The sequence below is a fragment of the Pollicipes pollicipes genome, unplaced genomic scaffold (genome assembly GCF_011947565.3).
Source record: "Pollicipes pollicipes isolate AB1234 unplaced genomic scaffold, Ppol_2.1 Scaffold_4881;HRSCAF=5763_pilon_pilon_pilon, whole genome shotgun sequence".
Taxonomy (NCBI): domain Eukaryota; kingdom Metazoa; phylum Arthropoda; class Thecostraca; order Pollicipedomorpha; family Pollicipedidae; genus Pollicipes; species Pollicipes pollicipes.
In genome coordinates this window covers 22,999,709-23,023,142 of record NW_023596576.1, presented here as the reverse complement: position 1 = coordinate 23,023,142, position 23,434 = coordinate 22,999,709, and the positions used below count along the sequence as shown (strand labels likewise).

Sequence of the window (23,434 nt, the reverse complement as noted above, 5' to 3'; positions counted from 1 at the left end):
TTGCTATTGCTGGCGTCGGCTGGCCTTCACGCGCTGCGGAGGAAGGCCGGTGTGTGGCGCCGCGCCGGTCCTGTGCCATGCTTCTGTTCTACATTCCGTGCTCGCTGGCGGCGGACTAATGCCACTGATTGGGGGTGACTAACCGAACCGCGACATACATCGGAGAGTGGCGGACATTCACTTATCTGGCTTCGGCTGCTGCGGTTTGGCAGCTGTCGCACGACATACTGTCTGTCGCGGTTCGTTTCGGTTGGCAGCTGTCGCACTGTCTTTGGTTGTGCTGGGTAACGAGATTATGCCTGGTGTGAGCTTTATGCCGTTTATAATGAGGTGATTTTGTGTAGCTAAGTCCTTCTGCTCGCCTGGGTTGATAATGATTTTGCCTTGAAAGATGTGACACCATTTGAGACATGTGCTTAGGTAGGAAAGCGCCATGCGGGTGTCAGGCGTGAAAACGCCCCAGGGTGTTCAATATTTACAGTTGTTCAAAAGGGAGGCTTTTGCAGCGCAGCCACTGAACACCTGTCGTTGTTCAAACTGTTGTGTCCACTGGCGAGTCCCTAGTTGTTCCAAGCTTTTCAATTCATGTTTTGTTTTTTCCACCTCTGTTGAACCCGCCTGTGATATGAGCTTATGGCTTATGTTTTATCAATGCGTACAAAAAGCATGGGGGACCAATGTCTCCACACCATCGCTCAGGCCCGCATACTCCGCCAGACGGACCAATGTTCCACACATCCGCTAGCGCATTCCCGCCGTGACGGACAATGTTCTGCAACACAAATCCGCAGCCGCATCCCGCCATGACGGACCAATGTCTGCAACCATCCGCAGCCGCATCTGCACACATCCGCAGCCGCATCCCCGCCGTGACGGACCAATGTCTCCACACATCCGCAGCCGCATCCCGCCATGACGGACCAATGTCTCCACACATCCGCAGCCGCATCTCCGCCATGACGGACCAATGTCTCCACACATCCGCAGCCGCATCCCCGCCATGACGGACCAATGTCTCCACACATCCGCAGCCGCATCCCGCCGTGACGGACCAATGTCTGCACACATCCGCAGCCGCATCCCGCCGTGACGCGTCGCCGGTGGCCGGTCCGATCCAGGGAGGTCTTCTGTAACGCGCCCGTAACCGCCCGGTGCCCTTCCAGCCGCGGCCAGCAGCAGCATCCAGCGGTCCAGCACACTGCCTGGCCGGCCGGGTCCCGGCGCGTCGGCCGCCCCTGGCCGGCGGGACCAGCGGCCGCCAGCCGGCCAGCAGTCAGGCGGCACCGGCCAGGCGGCAGGTGGCCAGGCGGCGGCCGGCCACGGCGCGCAGGCTGACAGGCGGGACCGCAGTTACGACCCAGCCGGTCGCCAGAACACGCTCAGGAGGTGAGGCTGGACGGCAGCGGGCGCTGGATGCTGCGGCCGCAGTAGGGTAGTCTTTAATAAGAGACACACGTAGGTACCATCACCATATTGGCGCTTGCTTGCATGCATGCAGATATGCTGCTAGTAAGCGTCATTGATCGTGCCTGCATGCGGGATAAGCGGGATACGCGAACTTTGTTGATGTTTGTTGATCAGGGCACGGCTTAGCAAAGGCTGCAGTTTAGCTAATCTGCTTAAATAAACTTTGTTTGCAACTTTGATTGAACACGGTTTGGAGCCTGATCTCACTTCGCGGCAGGTGTGCTGTGTGGTATTTCAATTTTGGTGCTGTTCATGGAGGAGCAAACACAAGCTCCAGATCTGGTGGCCGAATTTGGAAGCCTGGATTCCTCCCCGGGACCCTAATACAGTTCACGACGAGGCGCTATCTCGGTCCCGTCGTAAGCCGTATTTGGACCCCCGCCCCCCAAATTAGCGAGCAGGCTCTGAAGTCTCCGACAAAGTTCTCGTTTCCATAACTTTGTATTTGAGTGAGTTAACCGAACAGTTTAAGAGCTTAAGAAATGCCCTATCATTTCAGTCCTTTTTCCATTTGCTTTTGTTTCAGTTATTTTTCACGTGGTCTAAATTTTTTAATTGCGTTCTTTCTTGCTGACGGCGGGAGCCTTGACGAGGACAATACTGGCGGGTAACTTCGGTGATTAACACGAAAAACTTAGAAACCTTGGAAAAGTGCTCACTGGTGAGCAACACGTGGACGAAAATGAGTAAAAGCGGGGTAAAAATCGCACATCATCAACAGCGTATATCAGGAAACCCTCATGCGGTCTGCTAAGCACAAGTTAGTTTCAAGTAGTAGTTTGTCAAGTTAGTTTCCAAGCAGTAGTGTTCCAAGCTAGTTTCCGTGTAGCAATTTTCCAAGTAGTAGTTTTCTGGCACAGTTGTCCAACAGACAAAAAAATTGAAGGCCAATGTGAAAAGAGCAATGCAGAAGAAAGACTATCATCGAATATGAAAGTTGCCAAGGCGCACTCAGTGCGGCGGGCTCTCCATTACAAACACGAAAACAAGAGCGCGCAAGCTACACCGCAAAGTGGTGACTGTCACTGCATGCGGCGAAGTTGTGGTGGACGATGCGGCGTACTCCACGCGCACAGGTGACATGATCAGCCGCGATATGTTGGCTTTCTGCGGATGGATGTTGAGATCCTGCAAGGAAAGTAAGATGATGGAAACGCGAAGGTTTTCATTTTTCCTTGGAAAACAATGACTTGGTTCGCTGTAAACCGTCGCTGAATACGTCACCTTATTTTTGACCAAACAGAGGTGTCATAGATGCAGAGGAATAGCGTCAGACATGCGCAAGAACACTCGCTAATGCATAAACGCCCGCTTCTGTCCTTGCGTGCCAAGTTCCCGGACGGAGAGTGGATCTCCTGGCATGACCTGCCACCCTGTCTTACGTCAAAAGAACGGAAGAGGCCGACGGAAAAGAACGTTCCCTCCATGATCACTTTGATGCTGTCCGCACGTACACCCTGTTGATGACATGTTAGGGCACGATCAAGCGGCAGGCATCCGGAAGATACTGGAAAGTCAATTTGGACGACGATCTAAAACGGAAGTTGAAAAGTGTCATCGGATCACTGAATCGAGAAATAGCGTGAAATATGCAGGAACAGGGCCTGGCGTGCCAGCTGCTGGCAGCCAACAGCGGCATGGCGCCTGGCTTCTCTGAGCTGATGTGGCAGAACAATATTCGAAGTGCTCGTATTATGATATTGCAATCTTCACGCATTTAGTCAATACTTGAACCGTAATAAAAATATGCCTGAGGTTTTAAGACTTCCCGTCACTTGAAGTGTTCACATTATAGATAGTTATCCCATCGTAAGTTAACCCATCATAAGTTAACCCATAATAAGTTAACCCATAGTAAGTAAGTCTAGTAAGTTAACCACTTACGGCGGGTGTGAACTAAGCCCTTAAGCCATTGTATGGAATCGAACATCTTTGAGCTTGTTGAGTGTTCGCTTGCATGTTGGCTGGATGTGAGATGTCGGGTCCGGTAAAAACAGTTTTACTGTTGTTACTTGTGGCTATTTCCATCATGTCTGTCTGCGCGTAATCTGTCGCCACAACGGAAGGCAACATAATTTAGACATTGGCTTTGGTCTTTCGTCTTTCTGTTCAGTGTTTGAAACCCAGCCGTGCAGCCACCAAGCTGAAATAGCTGAAGTAACGTCAACACGAGCCCGTACCAGTGATGCGGAATGTTGAGGCGTGTTGACTTTGAGCCCCATAAGCACTCTTCATATATCTCAGGAACGCTGCCATTTTAGGGATGGACTTTAGATATGCTCTGAAAGCTTACGCATGGGCGCAATCGCAGGAACGTCTGCATTACTGAGGGAGTGGGCAGTATTTAGGACGTACCTGGAGTCGATGATGAGCGTGGTGAACATAACTGAAATACGTACATTAACGCATGCTATTGCCTTTATCACATCATTTCTCCTCATGTTAGAAGGGACCATGGTTTCAAAACAACAACCCTCCACGCCCCCTGGCGCTCGCTCTTCCGTAAAAGCGGAGCCCTGCATCGTCGACGCGACTGCGGATGAGGCTGCCACCTCGCGACGTAATCTGGAACCTACGTTTCCCGTCCGTTCCGCAGGCACGCCTCGCTCAGTCGCCAAGACAGCGTGCGCTCGGGCTACGTGAGCGACCGGGAGCGAGGTTACGTGTCGGACCATCAGGCCCAGCGGGGCCTGGACCACCCGCGAGGCCTGGACCACCCGCGGGGCCTGGACCACCAGCGGGGCCTGGACCATCCGCGCGGCTTGGACCACCAGCGCGGCCCGGACCATGCGCCACACCAGCGGATGCCGCACCAGGCCTCCTTCGAGAGCGCCGACTCGAAGCTTTGCTACCTGACGTCATCGGAGGTGAGTGGCGGCGCGGGCTGGAAGCCCCGCTGAGGTTCGGCGGGAGGGCGGCCCGGCGCGTGCTGGGAGCCCCGCTGAGGCTCGGTGAGAGGGCGGCCCGGCGCGGGCTGGAAGCCCCGTTGAGGTTCGGCGGGAGGGCGGCCCGGCGCGTGCTGGGAGCCCCGCTGAGGCTCGGTGAGAGGGCGACCCGGCGCGGACTGGAAGCCCCGCTGAGGCTCGGCGGGAGGGCGGCCCGGCGCGTGCTGGGAGCCCCGCTGAGGCTCGGTGAGAGGGCGGCCCGGCGCGGGCTGGAAGCCCCGTTGAGGTTCGGCGGGAGGGCGGCCCGGCGCGTGCTGGGAGCCCCGCTGAGGCTCGGTGAGAGGGCGACCCGGCGCGTGCTGGGAGCCCCGCTGAGGCTCGGTGAGAGGGCGGCCCAGTGCGCAGAGCGTGCACTCCAGCACGGGCACCACGGCAAGCAGCTGCAACCACATAGGGGTCTAAGTGAGAGCGCAGTGGCAGAGCGGTAGAAGGGAGGCTCTTCATCCCAAAACAGTCGCCTGAAAGTGAATCCACAGATTAGTACCTGATCCGTAGATACACTGATGCATGCGTGCCGATGGAGTGACCGAAGTACGCCTATCTCAGCAGAGAACAAGACGAATTAAATGCGAACAGATTCGCACTCATCTTTCGCCAATCTGCAAGTGTTTAGCCGCTTGCGAGTGATTGTACGCTGCGAAACTCCGTTTCGATCAGGAATGTGGAAGATGTTCTCATAATAATCGACATGATCTCTTCTTATTTCATTTCAGTTTAAATGATGATACATATTCTGCTCAGGCTCAGACTTTTAATTTACAGTCATTGCGCCAGTTTAAAGCTCTAGTGTTTAAGCTGTTAGCCAAGTTACCATAATGTGTAGTTGTCTTACTGATTTTAAAATGGCCATTGCGGATAATCGAGCCTTTGCTTGGATGATACGCTCATTCCCCGGTCTGAAGCAGTCCATCCGAGTTCCCACCCTCGCATCATGATGCCCAGCCCTGTGCCTTAAATAACCAACCACCCACCTCAGACACCCACCCCCTGAGAGGCTCTCGTCACTTACGTTAGAGAGGTTCCCCTTTTGCAGGCCACTGCGGACCTGACATTTTAAAGGTTAAAGGCGGAGATGCACCCCTGCGTCTGAGTATGGGCCGCCTGATACCCACGTTTGGAGTTCTTCTCTACATGGGAGGAGTGAATCCGTCTTCTTTGCATACCCGCTTAATCTCCCACTCTTCCCAAGTTTCTGATCTACTCTGATGTACTCTTCTGTTCAGTTATCGGTGAATTTATCTTTATATGGATTATTGGAGCCAGCAAAATTATCTAATGCAATCGTTAAATGCTAGGACATCATGCAACTAGCCTTTGAGCACCCCGTTTGAGCAGGCTTGGGCGCTCCTCTAAGTTAACTCAGGATATCCTTTACTGGCTGTTTGCCTGTAATGTTTGTGGGCTGCCATCTACCCAGACAAAGAGGTTGCTGCTCTCCGAGTTTAGCAGGTGACTTGTTCCGCTGCTGTCGACTCTTACCCCATATTTGCCTTATTATCATCTTCCACGTTAAAGCGCCCAATACTTGGCCCTTCTACTTGGTCATGGGGGCTTCCATTTATATCGATACGAAGAGCCTCCAGCCTGGTTTGATCTGGCTGCCTGCGCGGTCTTTCACGCGCCCGTCTACCACCTGGCTGCGGACTTCTAGCACCCCTCTTAGTTTGTAGGGGATCGCCAGAAGCTGCGCCTTTTCATGAGTCTAACGGTACCCCAATGCCTGAATTTAAAGGCTCCTCTAGCAGGGCTTGTGGAGCAACTGCACTTGGGCTCGGAGAAAAGGCTACCTGAAGCTTTCAAGGCACTCCCGTATGTCGGCCTCTGGCACCCCTCTGCCAGAAAACTGGGCAGCCTTCTACCAGAGCTATAAACTGTACTCTTCATGAAGCCTCGAGCGCCCTTTATTTAGGCTTGGAATGTCTCCGTCTGGGCATGGAACACTGCTTTGTGTAGGGAGGGGGGGGGGGGGGGGGGCTGAGCGTGGTCTTGGACGCTTACTGTCTGTCCTTAAGACGTCTTTTTTCCTGAGCTTGCGCTTGAGCTTTTCCATCCATCCGGTTTGGGAACACTGCCCTGTGACGGTTTTGTGACGTTCCTCTTGGCGTCCTGTAGCAGAGGCGCCTTAACCGGTCAGAAGGGCGCCAAACTTTGAAGGCACTGGGAGGAATCTGGGTGCGTGTGTGCCATTGAAAAGGGCAGCCGAAACGACACGTCACACAATCGTTTAAGCACATTTTTGAAATGTTCAACATGCCTAACAGCGCTCATGTTACAAATTATTCATTGCGTCCCGTATCTCTACGCGTGTAAATTATTTAACATATCATTTTTTAAGGTTTTGCGTGCTGATATATTGAAGGTCTGTTGAGTGAGAACTCACTCTTTAATCTAAGGTAATTTTGTGACCTTCACAGGTTTACCTCTGGACTACCTTGTGCTTAAAGCCTTTATTTGCAATGGCAATACGTCCATGCCGTCAAACATCTAAACAATACTTTGATCGGACTTACCAGATTTCATCTGGCATGGTCCTGACCTAGAATAACACTAACACTGCTATCGTCATTGACATATCGCAGTCTCTTAGCACGTGCCAGCGATTTTGGATGCTGATTGGCGCCAATATCAATATTTTATGAGATATCACCTTGAATGACCTCGGCGAAGGTCATCAATTGTGGGGATGCTCACCATACAAGCACGTCACTCCTTCAGAATCACTGGTTTGATGAAAAATAGTAAACACGGAACTCTAGAACGTCGCAGCGAGCCTATTTTTGCATTCCGGCGCCGTGCAGAGCTGAGATCAAACAAGATCAATGGTCTGTGACCGGAATGGTAGAAATTGAAATCATATTTCAGGTTAGACGGTTTGAAGCTGGGGTAGCCAAAATGTAAAATGAACCTCAAGGGCTTGTATATATATATATATATATATATATATATATATATATATATATATGTCTATATATATATGTATATGTATATAAATAAGTAAATATATATATATATATATATATATATATATATATATATATATATATATATATATATAGATGTATATCGAAAGGCCGCGCGGGGCGGCCGCATGGACTGTGTTAGCAAATGATACGCCTTGCGTGAGGTACTGCACGTCTGTCATTGTCATCCGTAGCCAGATCTGAACGCCTCTGTGGTCCAATTCGTATCGGCTGCATGCATTCTGAAGAAATGTCTGGATTCTAATTTGTGCAGCGGGTGCCCAGCAGACTAAGTCCGAATGTTGTGCTCCCATTTGGCTCTGGTGAACATTTAGCCATTCAGGTTTGGTCGCTTTAGCTTTACGTCATTCATTCATAAATGATTGTCTCACGCCGCGATGTCCGTTATCTGGTGGGTGACAGGTTTTGCCACACGCCACAACATGTGCAGGTGTACCAGAAGTCTCCGTCTCTAACAAGCGTGTTTTGCCCTACATCCATTATGGCTATTTCGAGAGACCAATACAATAGTTGACCTCAATTCAATATATTAGAATTGACACTTCCTACACTTTCTATGTCGTGATAAAGCTGCGAGATCGCGCTTGATTTAAACGCGCCAAGGCGCTCTAAATCTGTTTTCGTTATATTTCAGCACCGTCAGTAACTGACACCTAATTAAAGAAAGTGCGGGGTGGCCTAATTAATGACCCATCATTATGACCTATCATTGATTCAATCGCCCTGGTAGCATCTGCCTCCACCTCAGGAAGCGACGCCTCGCTGAGGACGTGTCCCGAACCCGGCCGCCTGTCTTAGGCCTTCCAGGTCAGGCTGACCGGGCAAGCGGCCGCACCAAGGGCTCATCAGCCATTCCACCCGACACGGGTCTATTCGGGCGGATTGATTGGGTTTGGGAATCGATGGCGGTGTGGCGCCGGCCGGCCGCCGAGGCGGGGTCGGTCTCGGCCGCTCGGCCAGTTACGTCCTCGTCACGGTCACGGCACTGGCGAGCTAGGAGACGCTGATGTCAGGATGGCGGCCCGCCGGCGGAGCGACGGGGACCCCCGAGCTCCCGAGCTCGGAGCCGGCGGAGCGGCGGGGACCCCCGAGCTCCCGAGCTCGGAGCCGGCGGAGCGGCGGGGACCCCCGAGCTCCCGAGCTCGGAGCCGGCGGAGCGATGGGGACCCCCGAGCTCCCGAGCTCGGAGCCGGCGGAGCGATGGGGACCCCCGAGCTCCCGAGCTCGGAGCCGGCGGAGCGATGGGGACCCCCGAGCTCCCGAGCTCGGAGCCGCGGGAGCGATGGGGACCCCCGAGCTCCCGAGCTCGGAGCCGGCGGAGCGATGGGGACCCTCGAGCTCCCGAGCTCGGAGCCGGCGGAGCGGGGGACCCCCGAGCTCCCGAGCTCGGAGCCGGCGGAGCGATGGGGACCCCCGAGCTCCCGAGCTCGGAGCCGGCGGAGCGATGGGGACCCCCGAGCTCACGAGCTCGGAGCGGCCGGCGGAGCGACGGGGACCCCGAGCTCCCGAGCCCGAAGCCGGCGGAACGGCGGGACCCCCTGAGCTCCCGAGCTCGGAGCCGGCGGAGCGACGGGGACCCCCGAGCTCCCGAGCCCGGGCCGGCGGAACGGCTGGAACCCATGAGCTCCCGAGCTCGGAGCCGGCGGAGCGGCGGGGACCCCCGAGCTCCCGAGCTCCGAGCCGGCGGAGCGGCGGGGACCCCCGAGCTCCCGAGCTCCGAGCCGACGGAGCGGCGCGGACCCCCGAGCTCCCGAGCTCCGAGCCGGCGGAGCGGCGGGGACTCCCGAGCTCCCGTGCTGGGAGCCGGTGGAGCGGCGCGGACCCCCGAGCTCCCGAGCTCCGAGCCAGCGGAGTGGCGGGGACCCCCCGCCTCTTGACGCGCCGTACTATTGCAGCCATTGTGGACCGAGGGGTGTTGGCCTTTGAGTCCTCCCTGGACGACGAAGGCGTCTCATAATGACTGCTTTGTGACTTTAATTTGTGTTGGATGATATGAAATGGAGTAGAGGTTGACACTGGAGTGGATTTATTGCGCAATAATTGGCCATATTTTCCATAAAATGGAGCTTGGAATAAGAATGGCTGAAATGATAGTGTGTTTGATGAATACGCGACCAATGATTTACATGAACATGTCAAGGATTATTCATTTACATCTTTCCAAGAAACATGAATCAAAGCTCTATTCGCACGCTGTTTTTTCGCCGTTCCGGCTTGCCCGGAACACGCCCCTGTCTCGCGCCCGTCCACATCCACCCCCCGTCCTGCGTTGAGACGCCGGTGTGCGTGGCGGACGCTGGGGACGGGGGTCAGGTCACCAGTCAGACCACCTGGCCGGGTCCGGTCGCGCTGACCCAAATGTGACATCGATCGGGCGGCGGCCAGTCCGGTTGTTGCATCTCTGGCTGCGGTGCGTCCCGTCGGCGCCGCCATCGATTCCGACAGCATCCACTGCGCATGCGCGCCTGCCGCCGCCGAGGCCGGCCCGGAGTCGATCGGCGCCAGCGCCGGCTGTCGCCGCGCCCGCACTGTCGCCGCCCAGTGTTGCTGCGCCCGCACTGTCGCCGGCCGGTGTCGCCGCGATCCCGCCGTCGCAGCACCCTGGCTGCCGCTTGTCAGCGTCGCCGCTCCGCCACTGTCGCCGGCTCGTGCCGTCTCTGGCCGGTGCGGCAGCAGCTCACTGTCACTTCTGAACGGTGTCGCAGCCGCCCGTTATCGCCGCACCGGCTATCTCGGCCGACACCGCAGCAGTGTCGGCGCCGTGGAGGGTCCATCCTCGGCGTGCTCAGCGCGGTGTCCTGAACCGGAGCGGCATCGCCGCCCGCGTAGAAGTGCTACCCTGCCGCGGTGAGGGCGCGAACGGTCCTGGTGGGTGCCTCCGAGGTGGCCTTGGCTGTGAATCTCGCGATTCCTGTGTCGGTGTCCACTGTCTGTGTCAGCCGCGATACCTCGACTGGTGCTGGCATCCCGCGAAGCTGACACACTGGTGAGGTACGAGACGAGCCGCTGGTGATGGTGCTAGTGCCTGAAGCTGGGACTGGGGTCTAGTGTCGAGGACCGTCGTGGCTGAGCGGGGCGGAACCATGGGAGAGAAGTATATGATATATAAGGAACGGCGGCAGCGGAAGCAGCTGGAGTCCGCCCATGAGAGGTCCACGAGGAGGTTCGTCAAAATTCTGCAGGTGAGTCGAGACATTATCCTGTGCAGGCTGTGAAGCCTGAGGTGGGGCATTATCCCGCACAGACTCTCGAAATTCCGGCAGGTGAGACGATGCATGAGACGAAACGTTGTCTCGTGCAGACCTTGCAATTCCGTATATGCGACGAGGCATGCCGTGCAGGAAGCCAGAACTATCCAGGTCAGATAAGGCGTAATCTCGTGCAGATCATCAATATTCTGCAGGTGAGCCGGATCGTTACTTTACGCAAGCCCCCAGGCTCGTTGCTGGTAAGATGGGGCACAGTGTTCAGGCGCGTGAGGAGAACAACTACGCATCACAATGCTCAGTCTGTTTCTGGAGACGCAGTCTTACTGTGATTGGTCAGATCGTGTTTCTGGGGGGTATTTCCGACGATGCTATCTTGCTGCAAGCAGCCAGGTCGATTGGTCGAATAGCAGTGCGGTTTTGCTGTCGGTATCTGGCAGCACACAGAGAGCGCACTGTGTGTCATCTACGTAGCATCATGAATTGTAGCTTCGTGACTGAAATTGCGTATTTGAAGTTATTTTCGACGGTATGTTGTGTTAACGAGTACTTGGGCCCATTGTCTGAGCTACACGCTTGCTGATGAGCAGTTAAATCCGGTGAAGTGTGAGATATCAGTTTTAACACCTCTCATTTGGTGGTGCCGTTCGCTCATGCCACCGCTCGTGATTAAGTCGTAAAGGGCGGATTAATTACACGTGGAGCGCGGCCGACGAGCCCACTAAACTGATTACCCCGCAGGCAGATCAGGTTTCAATTAGCCACAGCCGCCGCGTGACGACCTGCGGGTCAGGCCGTCACGCTCGTATGATCGGTCGTCTTCGGTCCAAAAGGATGCCGGAGGCGGCAGCGGCTCAGTGTCAGACCCGGCTGGCGCGCTGATAAACGGCGCCGGCTATCTTCTCGGCGTCGGCGACGTCCCCGAGGTCGGGCATTAGGTTCGTCGGCGCCGGCGCGACGCGGGCCCGCGCGCCGAGGGGCGCGGAGCGACGCCACGCGGGCCGGCGGCCAGGCCGGATGCGGCCCGCTTCCGGTGTGGCTCGCCGCCGCCGGACGCGCGCGGCCTTTGATTGGCGCCGCTGCGCCGCCGCTGAAAGGAGCGACCCGGTCGATGGGGTGCTGTGCGCGAGTGGAGTCTGCTCCAGCGAGAGGACGAGCCGGTCTTCGTCATCGTGACAATTATTTTATATTCTTCTCCCGTCAAGCTGGGGAACCAACAGTTAATGGACTGGTGCTTGGGGACAGACTGTTGTGAGACGTTTACCACTACCGGGCATTTGAAACGCTTCCGTGTGCCTAAAAGAGACTTCGACAGCCCCAATGTTTATGTAATAATGAAAATGAAGCCTTATAACGTGACCGGCAAAGAGTGAAATTCAGCGTACGCCGCCAATACAGGTCATTACCGATATGTGCGTTTACGCGGTATTCGTTCACAAAATGGATGAAACTAAAATTTCTTTTTACGATAAAAAAGTTCTTCAAAATTCATGCGTTGTGTACGTTATGCTGCGCGCGCTGCCATCACGTGGGTGCAGCAATGGTTTTTAAAAGGGACATTCCGGTGATGCACTTTAATGTTCGCTTCCATAGCCGTTGCCACTGTTTTGTTTGCTCACGGCAGCTTTTTGCGTTCTGAATCTGTCGAGTTTGAGCTAACAATGTTTTGCAGCGGAGCTTCGTTAGCCGTGCCGCTGTTTCCTCCTTTTCTCGTTCGTTTTTCTCTTCCCATCAAATATCTGGTACTACGGCGGCGTGTTTGTTTAATTGATTTCGGATAGAACGATATGAACTGTGTTTGACCATGGTCTGCTGATTACCCACCCATTGCCTGCCACAAGCACACAACAGCTCTGGTCACCTGCACCACCTGTACATCAGGTACAGCACCATCGTACATCGGGTACGGTTCCTGCGGTCCCTTCTCGTCACCGCAGGCCGCAGGGCATGCTTGACGATCGAACGACCGTAGCATGACCGGGCACGTCTCCTCCGCCAGATGTCGGACGACGACCGGATGTCGCTGACGACGGCCGTCAGTGACGAGGAGGAGGAGGGCGAGGCCTCACTGCACGCCTCTCCGTACCGGGTCACCAGGTCGGGCAGCTCCGCAGCCTCCTTCAACTGCACCGGCGCTGTGCGGAAGGCCGGGTGAGTCTGCTCTGTCACCGCCGTCGTCCGCACATCTGGCGACCTGGGCTGGGTCCGGGCACATCTGGCGAGCTGGGCTTGGTCCGGGTACATCTGGCGAGCTGGGCTGGGTCGAGGCACATCTGGCGAGCTGGGCTTGGTCCGGGTACATCTGGCGAGCTGGGCTGGGTCCAAGCACATCTTGCGAGCTGGGTTGGGTCCGGGCACATCTGGTGAGCTGGGCTGGGTCCAATCACATCTTGCGAGCTGGGTTGGGTCCGGGCACATCCGGAAAGCTGGACTGGGTCCGGGCACGTCTGACGAACTGGGCTCGGTACGGGCACATCTGTCGAGCTGGGGTAGGTCCGGGAAGCTGTGACCGGCCTCATTGCGTCTTCCAGCTGATATTTTGGCTGGTCTCCCGCTTTGCGCAATCACCGATTGTCTGTCCGCTCAATGCACCAATAACGTTCCGTTTACATAAGGCTGAGTGACAGTTATGCGTTGTTTGTAAAGCTGGCACGCCACCAGACATCGGTTAGCTGCCCGACATCTTGCTAGGCCACCCAGCGGGACGCTAGACCTCTGTTTATTTACTGTGATCGGGGATAGGAAGCAGAGAGAGGAGGCTTTATTTTCCGGAGACGGATGGCCTGGGGGCCAACAGGCCCCGCGGAACGGCAGGCCCCTCTGTCGATGCTGAGATTAACGGCCCCCAATGACCAAGCGGACCATGAAGAAGCGATAGCTCGCCACCAACGTCGCTGTAAAATTGTTGCCGTCTCTGGTGTCAGTTTCCGCAGAACGGAGAGACGAACTATGAGATAGCTTCAGCTGTGAAACTGTGAGAAAACAGTTGAGACGAATCGCTCGCTTCAGACGTTATTCGCTCCCCCGTTGAATGAAGTGAAATTAGTTTCAGAGACCTTTAATTTAACTTTGATACAACACCTACGTCAAATCTAGTGATTGGACGACAACGCTCGTCGTGGGTCAATTCCGTTTGACATGGTGTGATGTACTCAGTTAATTCTAAGTTAAAAGCCGTAGACTTCACACACTCCAGCCCTGATAGCCATGCAAGTGGTAACTGACTCTAGATCCTAGCCTTGTCAGCCTCGCAATGCACACGGGTCGGCTGGTTTCCTCCATAAATATATAATTCAGTCACGTAATATACTATTGCTCGTGAATACTATACGGACCGGACAGACACAGCTACCAGGCTGACTTTGCCTGCCGGTTAGAACCGATAGGACCCGTTAAGAATAGCCCGTTGCAAACTGCGTCACCTCTAGTCAAGCTGCAGTCATTGCTCAGATTACCACTCCTGTGCGTGCTGGTACAGTGAGCAGTTGTTTTACCACTATGATAAACTGTGCTCTTATCACATGCTATCCAGCCTGTCGATGGAAACAGGCACGTCTCTCTGTTGTCACGGCCAGCCCATTTTCCTCACCTGAAAGATGCATGAGACCAATGTCTGAGTAGTTCGCTCCCATGCCTCAAGCGTAGGCTCTTGGGACACTCAAGTTTGGGGTAAGGTCACCTCGCGTACATGAATGTTGGGTGCTAAGAACTGCTGAGAAATTAATGGCTAACCGCTCAGGCTCAAGCTCGCGCTACATCACTGAATAGCCTCTGGTTGCAGTGCAAGCTGCAATATAACATCATTGAGTTAAGCCACCACACGCATTGAAAAACAACGACTCCCTTGTCTGGGTCAATGACGTGAGTTACGCTCACCATACCGATGCTCCCGTCTCCGGCCTGAGCGCCCCCTCGCCTCCGGCAGTTTCCTCTCGGTGAAGAAATGGTTGCTGCGCAAGAAGCACCAGGTGGAGCTGGCGCGCAAGCGTGGCTGGAAGGGCTACTGGGTGTGCCTCAAGGGCACCACGCTGCTCTTCTACCCGTGCGAGTCGCGGGAGGGACGCAGTATCGAGCAGGCGCCCAAGCACCTAATCATCGTGGACGGCGCCATCATGCAGTCCATCCCGGAGCACCCCAAGCGGGAGTACATCTTCTGCCTGAGCACGGCCTTCGGAGACGCCTACCTCTTCCAGGTGGGTCACTGCCGGGCCTGGCAGGCGCGGCGCGTCCGCCGGGCCTGGCCGCCGTGCTGTTGACCCCGCGCCAACACGGCTGAGTTGGGGCCGTAAGCGGAGTGGTGAGCCAGTTATTGCCAGCCGTCACTGAGTGTTCGGAACACATTGCGAGGGCTGTAGGCAGAGTATGTCTTTACAACTGAGGCTGTACTCCGCTCTGGACTGACCTCAAACTGGCTGTATTGACCCGCACCTCGATCACGTCAAGGATGTGTTAACGGGAGCGGATGACCCGATGTTTGTTTTGCAATGTCACCATTTTCCAAAGGCTCTGGAGCAGGGAGTGGCAGGAAGGGACCCTTTTCCCCTACACTTTTAGGATGACAAGACGTGGCGGCGGTGCTCCCCCCCCCCCGCCGCCATCTTTCTTGGAGGCAATCTTTAAGTTTTCAGATACAAAATCGACCTTTTTCGTCATAAAGAGCGTAACAAATGGAAGTCTGCTGCGATTTTTGTTTATAAAATTGAGGACAACTTCCCGGTTTTTTTTGTTTCCTCATTTTTGCACTCATGTGTCACTTTTTGGGTGACAAGGAAACAAGATTCAAGGTTGGTGGGAGGTAACTGCTTCGCGGGTCCTCGTCAAACCTGCTACCTGCTATTTGTCATGTAATAGGTCTTGGCAGTTGAGCTTATGTGCTCGTCGTGGTTAGAAGATCAGTATCTCGCGAAAATCAAGGGAGGCTTTTTAAATGATATGACATTACACGCTACAGCTACGGCTCCGTTAATCGGTAACAGGAGTGGGACCAGACACGATCAGAAAGTCACGTTACATTTGCATGGGAATTTTCCGGCCAATAAAAAGTACGCTGCGGTGCGATTAGAGATCTGAATATGAATCTGACTCTGTTACCAACTCGATACAGGAGCTCGTCATGGTGATTTGCCGGGAAATTCGTGCTTCTCAAAGCAGGTCTGGATTTCGATGATTAAATTTCCAGACCGTTAACGTCGTTAGTTTTGTGTGCGGCAGCTGTCTTACTGGGTGCTAAACTGGACGGCTGGATATGGTACGGAGGTACATGAAAAGCGCTCATTTTTGTCGTAGACCAGTGGATCCTACCATTGTGAAAAGCGTTTCGGAGGATATGTGGCAAAATGAATTAGAGCCGCTCGAAAAATCCAATAAAATCCAGGCATGGCAACTGATCCAAATCAGCGGCTATTTAATTATCGCGGTGTCGCGAAACCCCGGCAAAATCGCATGTAGGGTCACTGGGATTGCCGCAGTGAATGCTTCAAAGTAGAGGTGATGACTATAACACGCGTTCTTAATCTTGACCGCTCAAACAACATCGAATGACGTGAATATCGCTGTGTCGTTGGTGGTAGTTGAAAGCGGTAAAGGCAGTTATATCTTTAGACTCGATGGCATATGTTGTCCGGGGGCTAAAACATTGGGAACGCTCCGTGCAATGCACTCCAATTACTTGGTTGTGTGCTGTATGAATGATCACGATCACTGGCCGTTGAAGAACCGATGGGATCATCGCCCTCGTCCGGCGTTTTAGTATGTATACAACAATGTAGTCAGTTTATTACGCGGCCGTCTTCAGGCGGTGCAGGGAGAACTAGATCGCGCTCGGGTTTCAGGCATTACGCGTCATAGCCCGATTTTTCTCCTGAGGCCTGCTGGGATTCGAACCAGCGTCTTCTGATTACGAGTTTAGCTTTCTGAGATTAAGCTGACTGAGCAGGGCTTTGTGCCACATTGTGTACGTACTGATACACCAGACGAACACAGCAGTCCGAACAATCGTTCCGTCGGTGACACTAATACCTCGCCTCAATCATTCTGAAAACAGCAGTAAGCAAGCATTGAGTTGCGTATTTTGACAACAATGAAGGAGTATGAAGTTCGCAAAAATTCAAACCGCGTTAAGAATGTGGCTTTAGCCATGCACATGTGATATGGGTGTCAAAGGTACGGAGGTAGACTGAACACACCGCGCTGCGGTGCGTACAATGATGTCAGATTTCTGTGCATACAACTTTACGTGAATATATGACTGCTGTTGTCTGTGTCAAAGCCGCCAATAATGGAGTTCATGGAGCTCTTTGTGAAAATTATCGAATTTTCGTACCTGCTCAGTTAGACTCGGACCCAAACAATGTCGGGTGGCACCCGCAGTTTTGTTGTGGCGTAGCAATATTTTTGATTTTATGAAGGGCTTTTACTTGCAGAGACATCTGTACGCTGTGTGAAAGGCTGTCCCTGAAAAGTCGCGTTCTGAAAAACGCGTTTTTTAATCATGGACGTGGTTTGAAGAAAAGCATGCTGTCTTTTCCATAATAATTCGCATCTATTTCGCATCGCATCTATTATTCGCATCTAATTCGTATATGCCAGAGTAGTTTATTCTCAGATGTCCGTTCGTGCGGGAGTTGAGGCTTGATCAAAACGGGGATCACAACCGAGGTAAAACACATTTTGCATTGACAAATGTGCAAAAGGCTCGGTTGGAGTGTGCACACTGTTTCAGTCTTAAAAGAGACAATATGCCAACAAGCAGTCATTTTTCGTTGGGTGCACACATTCAGAGTTCATGAAACGGTACGCACTCTGAGCACTTCAGCGCCTCACGCAAGCGGCGAAAATCCGGTGCAGTTATGCTATCTGGTATTGATAGATTGCGTGTACTTGTAATATTCCTTTCCTAACCAGCAACACAACAGGCATGTAGGCTGACTCCAATACGCCATTCAAGTTTAGTGTTGAATCATGAACCTACGCTTGCAAACTCGCATCTTGTTTGCTTCCTCGGCAACCACTATTAATGCTGGTCGCTGCTGATGCTGATGCCATCGTTGTTGCTGGTCGGTGCTGATGCTGATACCGCTGTTGTCGCCGGTTGCTGCTGATGCTGATGCTGCCGTTGTCGCTGGTTGCTGCTGATGCTGATGCTGCCGTTGCCGCTGGTCGCTGCTGATGCTGATGCCACCGTTGTCGCTGGTCGCTGCTGATGCTGATACCGTTCAAGCGAAGTTGACTTGAGACCCGCCCGCGTTGGCTGCGTTGATTTTACGCCCTTTGCGTCGGCCCGGGCCACGAAGTCATCAAAACTTTGATCCTGAAGTTGTGCCTCGCGTGCCCTGGGACCCAGCCCTGCGGCACGAAGGCCGAGACCACCGATGCGCTGCCGAGGAGCCGCTCTTAAGGCATCCGTTCGCCATCGCTATGCAACAAGCGGACATATTTTTGCGTAAGGGTGTTTGGTTTTGTGTGGCATTTCTCAGAAATGGAAGTGCAGTGTCTCGTGCACAGTTAAGTTTTCATGCGTGTGTGAACACTGGTCCGATCCTCTCACATCCATTCGCTCCGGTCCCTCCCACACCGCTTACCTGTTGAGACTTACGTCTGCACGCAACAAAACACATGTGAGTTGGCGGGCTTCTCCATGTGTTTGAACTATCAATACCGCTGAATGTCGCCAAAAGAATGCCGTGCCAATTAGGAACAGCTATGAATGCTTTACAACATTTTCCGCTATGAAATGCCGACTAGCTGCTTCAGTGGAGCATTGTCAAACGGTCTGCTGAATGCTGAGGAGCCTAAATCCCGCAGCTCTACTGCGTGCAAAGCAGATACACGTTTGAAATCGTCAGCGAAGTTGATGAAAAGTTGCCTTCGGTGGACTGCTGTCTTGAAATGAATTCCTCGACCTGACCTTTTCTCCTCATCTTTATTCCTTCTCGTATTCAAAAGCAAACCCCCCGGCTCCTTTGTATTTGCCACGTCGGTGATATTGACTACCCTTGGAAAAAGCGTCGGCTAGCCATTCACTCAAGCGCTATATTTATCCGAATCCGGGCCCGAAGGCGCCGCATTGAGAGCCCACTCCGACGGGACCCCTGCCTTCTGCACCGCTCTCTCCCTCTCCGCGGCTCTCTCTCTCTCTCCCCTGCCGCTCTTAGCTCGCCCTCCGCCGCGGGCAGCGGTGCGGGGCGAGTCGGCGGCAGGACAGAAACTGGAACACTGCCCGGTCATTTAATCAGCGTCTGATGTCACGGCCCGCTTGCCGCGCATGCTAATGGCGCCGGGTGGCCTCAGCGCGCGCGCCCGAAGCCGAGACCGCCTCCGGGCGGGGCCCGAGCCAAGCTGTGGGGCTCGACCCAGAGTCCCGCTTCGTCATGGTGGTGCGCGAGTGTGCTGGTGCAACGTTTTATCCAACTTATGTACAATTTGAGTGGTGGTCCTGCTGATTGTTCGGGAAGAGAGACCGGTGACAGGCTCAGCTGATCTCTCAGCTTCACGCCAACGCGGATGACGTCACAAAGCATGACTGCCATTTCCTTAACGATGATGAAACCCGCCGGTAAGCCTTCAGTGGGCCTAGAGCATTCACACCCGTCTATTGCACATTGTATCATTTCTGCATCGCTTCTCCCCTGTGGCTGGGCTTCGTCATTAATCCTTGTTTCCGTACCCACAAGGATTTAGCAGCTCATACGTTATCCCTGCCCCAGTCGCCTGCCGTCGCCGTCCGTAATCTCGGCGGCCTCGCCTTTCACCCGCGCTGCCTCCTCCCCCGGCGGCTCTCGGTCTCGGTCGTCACGTCCCTCCCCGGTCATCAAACGCCCGGGGGAGGGGCAAGATGGGGGGGGGGGGGAGGCTTGGTCGGCGACCGTCACCGAGGCCGGTGCCAAGGCAGTGGCGGCCCGTCTGCCGGTCGAAGCTCCTCTCCGCTCTCGCCCACCGCAGTCGGAGCGAGCTTCGGCCGCCGCGGCGGAAGATGAGGCTCTGCGCGGACCGGCCGCCGACCCCAGGCGACGGTCCGTCGCGTGCGTCGCCGGCCGGCTCCAGACGACGGTCCGTCGCGTGCGTCGCCGGCCGGCTCCAGACGACTCCCCGTCACAACGTCAGGGCTGTCTGGCAGGCTGTCGGCCAGCGGCGGACGGCGAGCTGATGACCCGTGAACTCGGAATTGATACCCGCAGGCGCCGTGTCAAGTCGAGCTGGAAAACTGGATCAACAGCATCCACAGCGCGTGCGCGGCGGCGTTCGCGCGGCACCGCGGCAAGACAGGCACCCTGCACTTGCTTCAGGAGGACATCTTCCGGCTGGAACGGTCCATCGAGTCGGTGAGCACTCGTCGTGGCACTCACGGCACTCATGTCACTCACAGCTCGACGCGCTGGCATTGCACAAACAACGGGAGGAGACTCTCGGTGGCCGCTGAGTACCGGATCGGCGGTGTGGAAAGTGGCGTTATTTGTTGTCCTGGGGAGACGTTGCGCAGCCTCACCTCGTGCGCGTGCGCTCGCAGGACTCGAAGCTGAAGCACATGGCAGACCTGCAGCTGAGCGTGGTCTCGGAGCAGGAGAACAAGCAGGAGATCACCTCGCAGCTGGCCAGCTACGACGACAGCTTGGAACGGCTGCACTGCGAGCAGTTCCGACTGCGCTGCTACATGGCCTCGCTGCAGGGCGGCGAGCTGCCCAACCCCAAGGTGGGTCTGGGTCTGACTCCCGGCAGGCGGCGACGACCCGATGGTGATGCGCCGCCCGCCCTGGCCGCTCGTGCCGCGTAATGGGACACGTCGTCTCGGCGCGGCGCGGCCGTTCCAGGCGGGCAGCGACTGTCTCGGCTCGGAGAGGGACGTATGTCTACGCCATGTGATGGATCGTAACTTCATAACGCGTGACTTACAGCGACGACTAAGCGCTGCAAATAAGGAACCGTCCTGCCCAGCGGGATGGCCTCGTCACAACGAGGTGCTGCGGGCTTTTAAACTGCAATTTGCCACGTCAAAGGAAGCGTTATAATTTAGTTAGATTAAGTGTTCGATTAGAGTCCTGATGCAGTGTACTTTGTAGCAGTTAGAATATTACCGCGCATACCGTGGCTGAACAGTCTATCACGCTCCCATTTCGTTCCTGTGCCGACACATGCTGCGCTAGCATACTATTTGCATCTTTCTAATAAGCGGCGTTGCAGTAATCCATAGACTCACCCATTTGCGAAACCGACCTTATTGACATCATCTTAAAGCCCATATCCCACCCGTCAGAGTCGAACGCCTTTCCCCAGGTGCTATCCCGGTCCACACGCCGATCTCGCATCTTTCAGCGGACGCAAGCGGTCGTCGTTACTGTTGACGTTGGGTCGCGCTGGTCCGTGCCGCTGGGTCGCGTTGGTCCGTGTCGCTGGGTCGCGCTGGTCCGTGTCGGTGGGTCCCACTGGTCCGTGTCGCTGGGTCGCGCTGGTCCGTGTCGCTGGGTCGCGCCGCTCCGTGTCGCTGGGTCGCGCTGGTCCGTTACGCTGGGTCGCGCTGGTCACCGTCACTAAGTCGCGCTGGTCCGTGTCGCTGGGTCGCGCTGGTCCGTGTCGCTGGGTCCCGCTGGTCCGTGTCGCTGGGTCGCGTCGGTCCGTGCCGCTGGGCCGCGCTGGTCCGCGTCGCTAAGTCGCGCTGGTCCGTGCCGCTGGGTCGCGTTAGTCCGTGTCGCTGAGTCTCGCTGGTCCGTGCCTCTGGGTCGCGCTGGTCCGTGTCGCTGGGTCGCGCTGGTCCGTGTCGCTGGGTCGCGCTATTCCGTGTCACTGGGCCCGGCTGGAGTCGTCCGAGTGGGCGCCGTGCTGACCTGGCGCCGCGCCAGCCGAATGGATGGCCGGGCGCCCCGGCGGGCAATAGCCGGCCAAGTGAACTATTGACCTAATGAACGGCGCAGCTTGTAGCATATTGCGGTGCTGCGAGGCGACACGCCGCAGCTGTGATGCTGCATGTTGCAGCCGACCGGGGCCGTGAAGCGAATATCTGGAGAGGGGGGGGGGGGGGGGGGCTCGCGCTGTGCGGCTGAGCCACGCGAATATGTGAATGTCAGCGGACCGACTGGACAGATCCCGTCAGACCCGCCCCTCCCCCGCCCTTCCCTCAGCACTGCTAGCTGATGGTCTGTAGTGGAAGATTCTAGTACGGCGCAGGATTTGAGGTACGGGGTACAGGGCGCTGTATTACCGCCGTGGGAGACATAGGCACTGCGGTACCGAACAGTGTCATTTTCGTCGAACATCGTGTGATGGGGGAACCATTACGTGCAAGTCGCGCCGGGAGGACGATGTCGCAAACTCATGTGTCGGCAGCTAGAAATTGTATTCCGGTGTGATACGACCACTCACGGCCAACACGGCCGCTGCCATCGCTGGCGCTGCATAAAAGCACTCACCAAGATGCCCTCCGCATTCCCCCAACACACACACACACAAGCGAGAAAAGCTGCTATGCCTGCGGCGCCAGGACCTGTCACCACTGCATGTCCTTCTCTTCGTCGCCAGGGTCTGCTGACTCACGTCTCTCGCACCACCAAAATGACGCTGAATCGGCTCGGCGTCTTCAACGTGTCGTCGTTCCACGCCTACATCTGCGCGCGCAGCCCGAGCCTGCTGAACAACCTGCTGGCCGGCCGCGGCGCCACCAAGCGGCGCGCGCCGATGCTGTCGCGCAGCGGCAGCGGGGGCGGCAGCCGCACCTTCAACCAGGACGGCACCGAGGAGCCACAGCGCACGTACCGTGTCCGGGTGCCCGACAATCAGGTCAGTAGGGGGCCAGGGGCTGTGCACGCGTGTACGGGCCAGGGCGGGCACTCATCCTGGCTGTGCAGGCAGTTCAGAAGCGGGGAGTTCCGCTGTGCAGGTGACGGATCAGGAGCGGGGAGGTGCGCTGTCCTGGTGTGGGAGGCCAGGAGAGGAGAGGTGCACCGTCCAGTTGTGGGGTTAGGAGCAGGGAGGTACGTTGCTCTGGTGTGGGGTCGGCAGCAGGGAGGTGCGCTGCCCAGGTGTGGGTTCAGGAGCGGAGAGGTACGCTGCTCTGGTGTGGGGTCAGGAACGGGGAGGTGTGGGATCAGGAGCGGAGAGGTACGCTGCTCTGGTGTCGGGTCATGAACGGGGACGTGCACCAGGCTTGGGGTCAGGAGCGGAGAGGTGCGCTGTCCAGGTATGGGGTCAGGAGCAGGGAGGTGCGCTGTCCAGGCGTGGGATCAGGAGCGGGGAGGTGCGCCGTCCTAGTGTGGCGTCAGGAGCAGGGAGGTGCGCTGTCCGGGTGTGGGATCAGGAGCGGAAAGGTGCGCTGCTCTGGTGTCGGGTCAGGAGCGGAAAGGTGCTCTGCTCTGGTGTCGGGTCAGGGGCGGGGAGGTGCGCCGTCCTGGTGTCGGGTCAGGAGCGGAGGGGGGGGGGGGGGGGGGGCGGGGGGGGGGGGGTACCGTACCAGATCAGAAGAATGCTTGGCATCAGTCCATCGTGCAGCTATGACGTGATCCATGACAGTTGACCGCACTGTGCCGCTGTTTGGTAAAAGTTATTGCTTATTGTTAAAGCAAGCAGCGACAATAGGGAAGTTAGCATGCGGAGTACAGCTTGTGCGAGACCACACTACAGGTGGTGTATGCCCTACATGTACTTTGTGAGCACACTTTACATCTGACTCCAAAGGTAATGCAGTTGTGTTTGCTATTTCAGTTCGTTACTATTCATCTGCGGGACAATATGACGGTTGAAGATTTCCTGATCTCAGCCTCTCTGAAGAAGAACTTGAACCCGATGGAGCAGTTTGTGAGGGTGAAAAAACGACGCGACATGGAAAATACCAACTACTTTGTGCCACATC

At 55.7% G+C, this 23,434-nt stretch overlaps 1 protein-coding gene across 2 annotated transcripts in view; it reads left to right on the top strand.

Annotated features, from left to right (window-relative positions):
- The first annotated feature begins 1,275 nt into the window (after positions 1–1,275).
- Positions 1,276–23,434, top strand: part of sif (guanine nucleotide exchange factor still life) — a 43,145-nt gene continuing 20,986 nt past the window's right edge. The window contains exons 1-8 of one of the 2 annotated variants that reach the window (XM_037225144.1): positions 1,276–1,386; positions 4,064–4,334; positions 12,599–12,750; positions 14,525–14,792; positions 19,776–19,919; positions 20,105–20,287; positions 22,108–22,365; positions 23,287–23,434. The exon at positions 23,287–23,434 is cut by the window's right edge and continues 23 nt beyond it. In XM_037225144.1, the coding sequence (XP_037081039.1) occupies positions 4,272–4,334; positions 12,599–12,750; positions 14,525–14,792; positions 19,776–19,919; positions 20,105–20,287; positions 22,108–22,365; positions 23,287–23,434 (1,216 nt within the window). In that variant the 5' untranslated portion in view covers positions 1,276–1,386; positions 4,064–4,271. Of the gene's footprint in view, positions 1,387–4,063; positions 4,335–10,150; positions 10,576–12,598; positions 12,751–14,524; positions 14,793–19,775; positions 19,920–20,104; positions 20,288–22,107; positions 22,366–23,286 lie in introns of those variants that run through there. The other variant, XM_037225143.1, reaches the window with a different exon arrangement.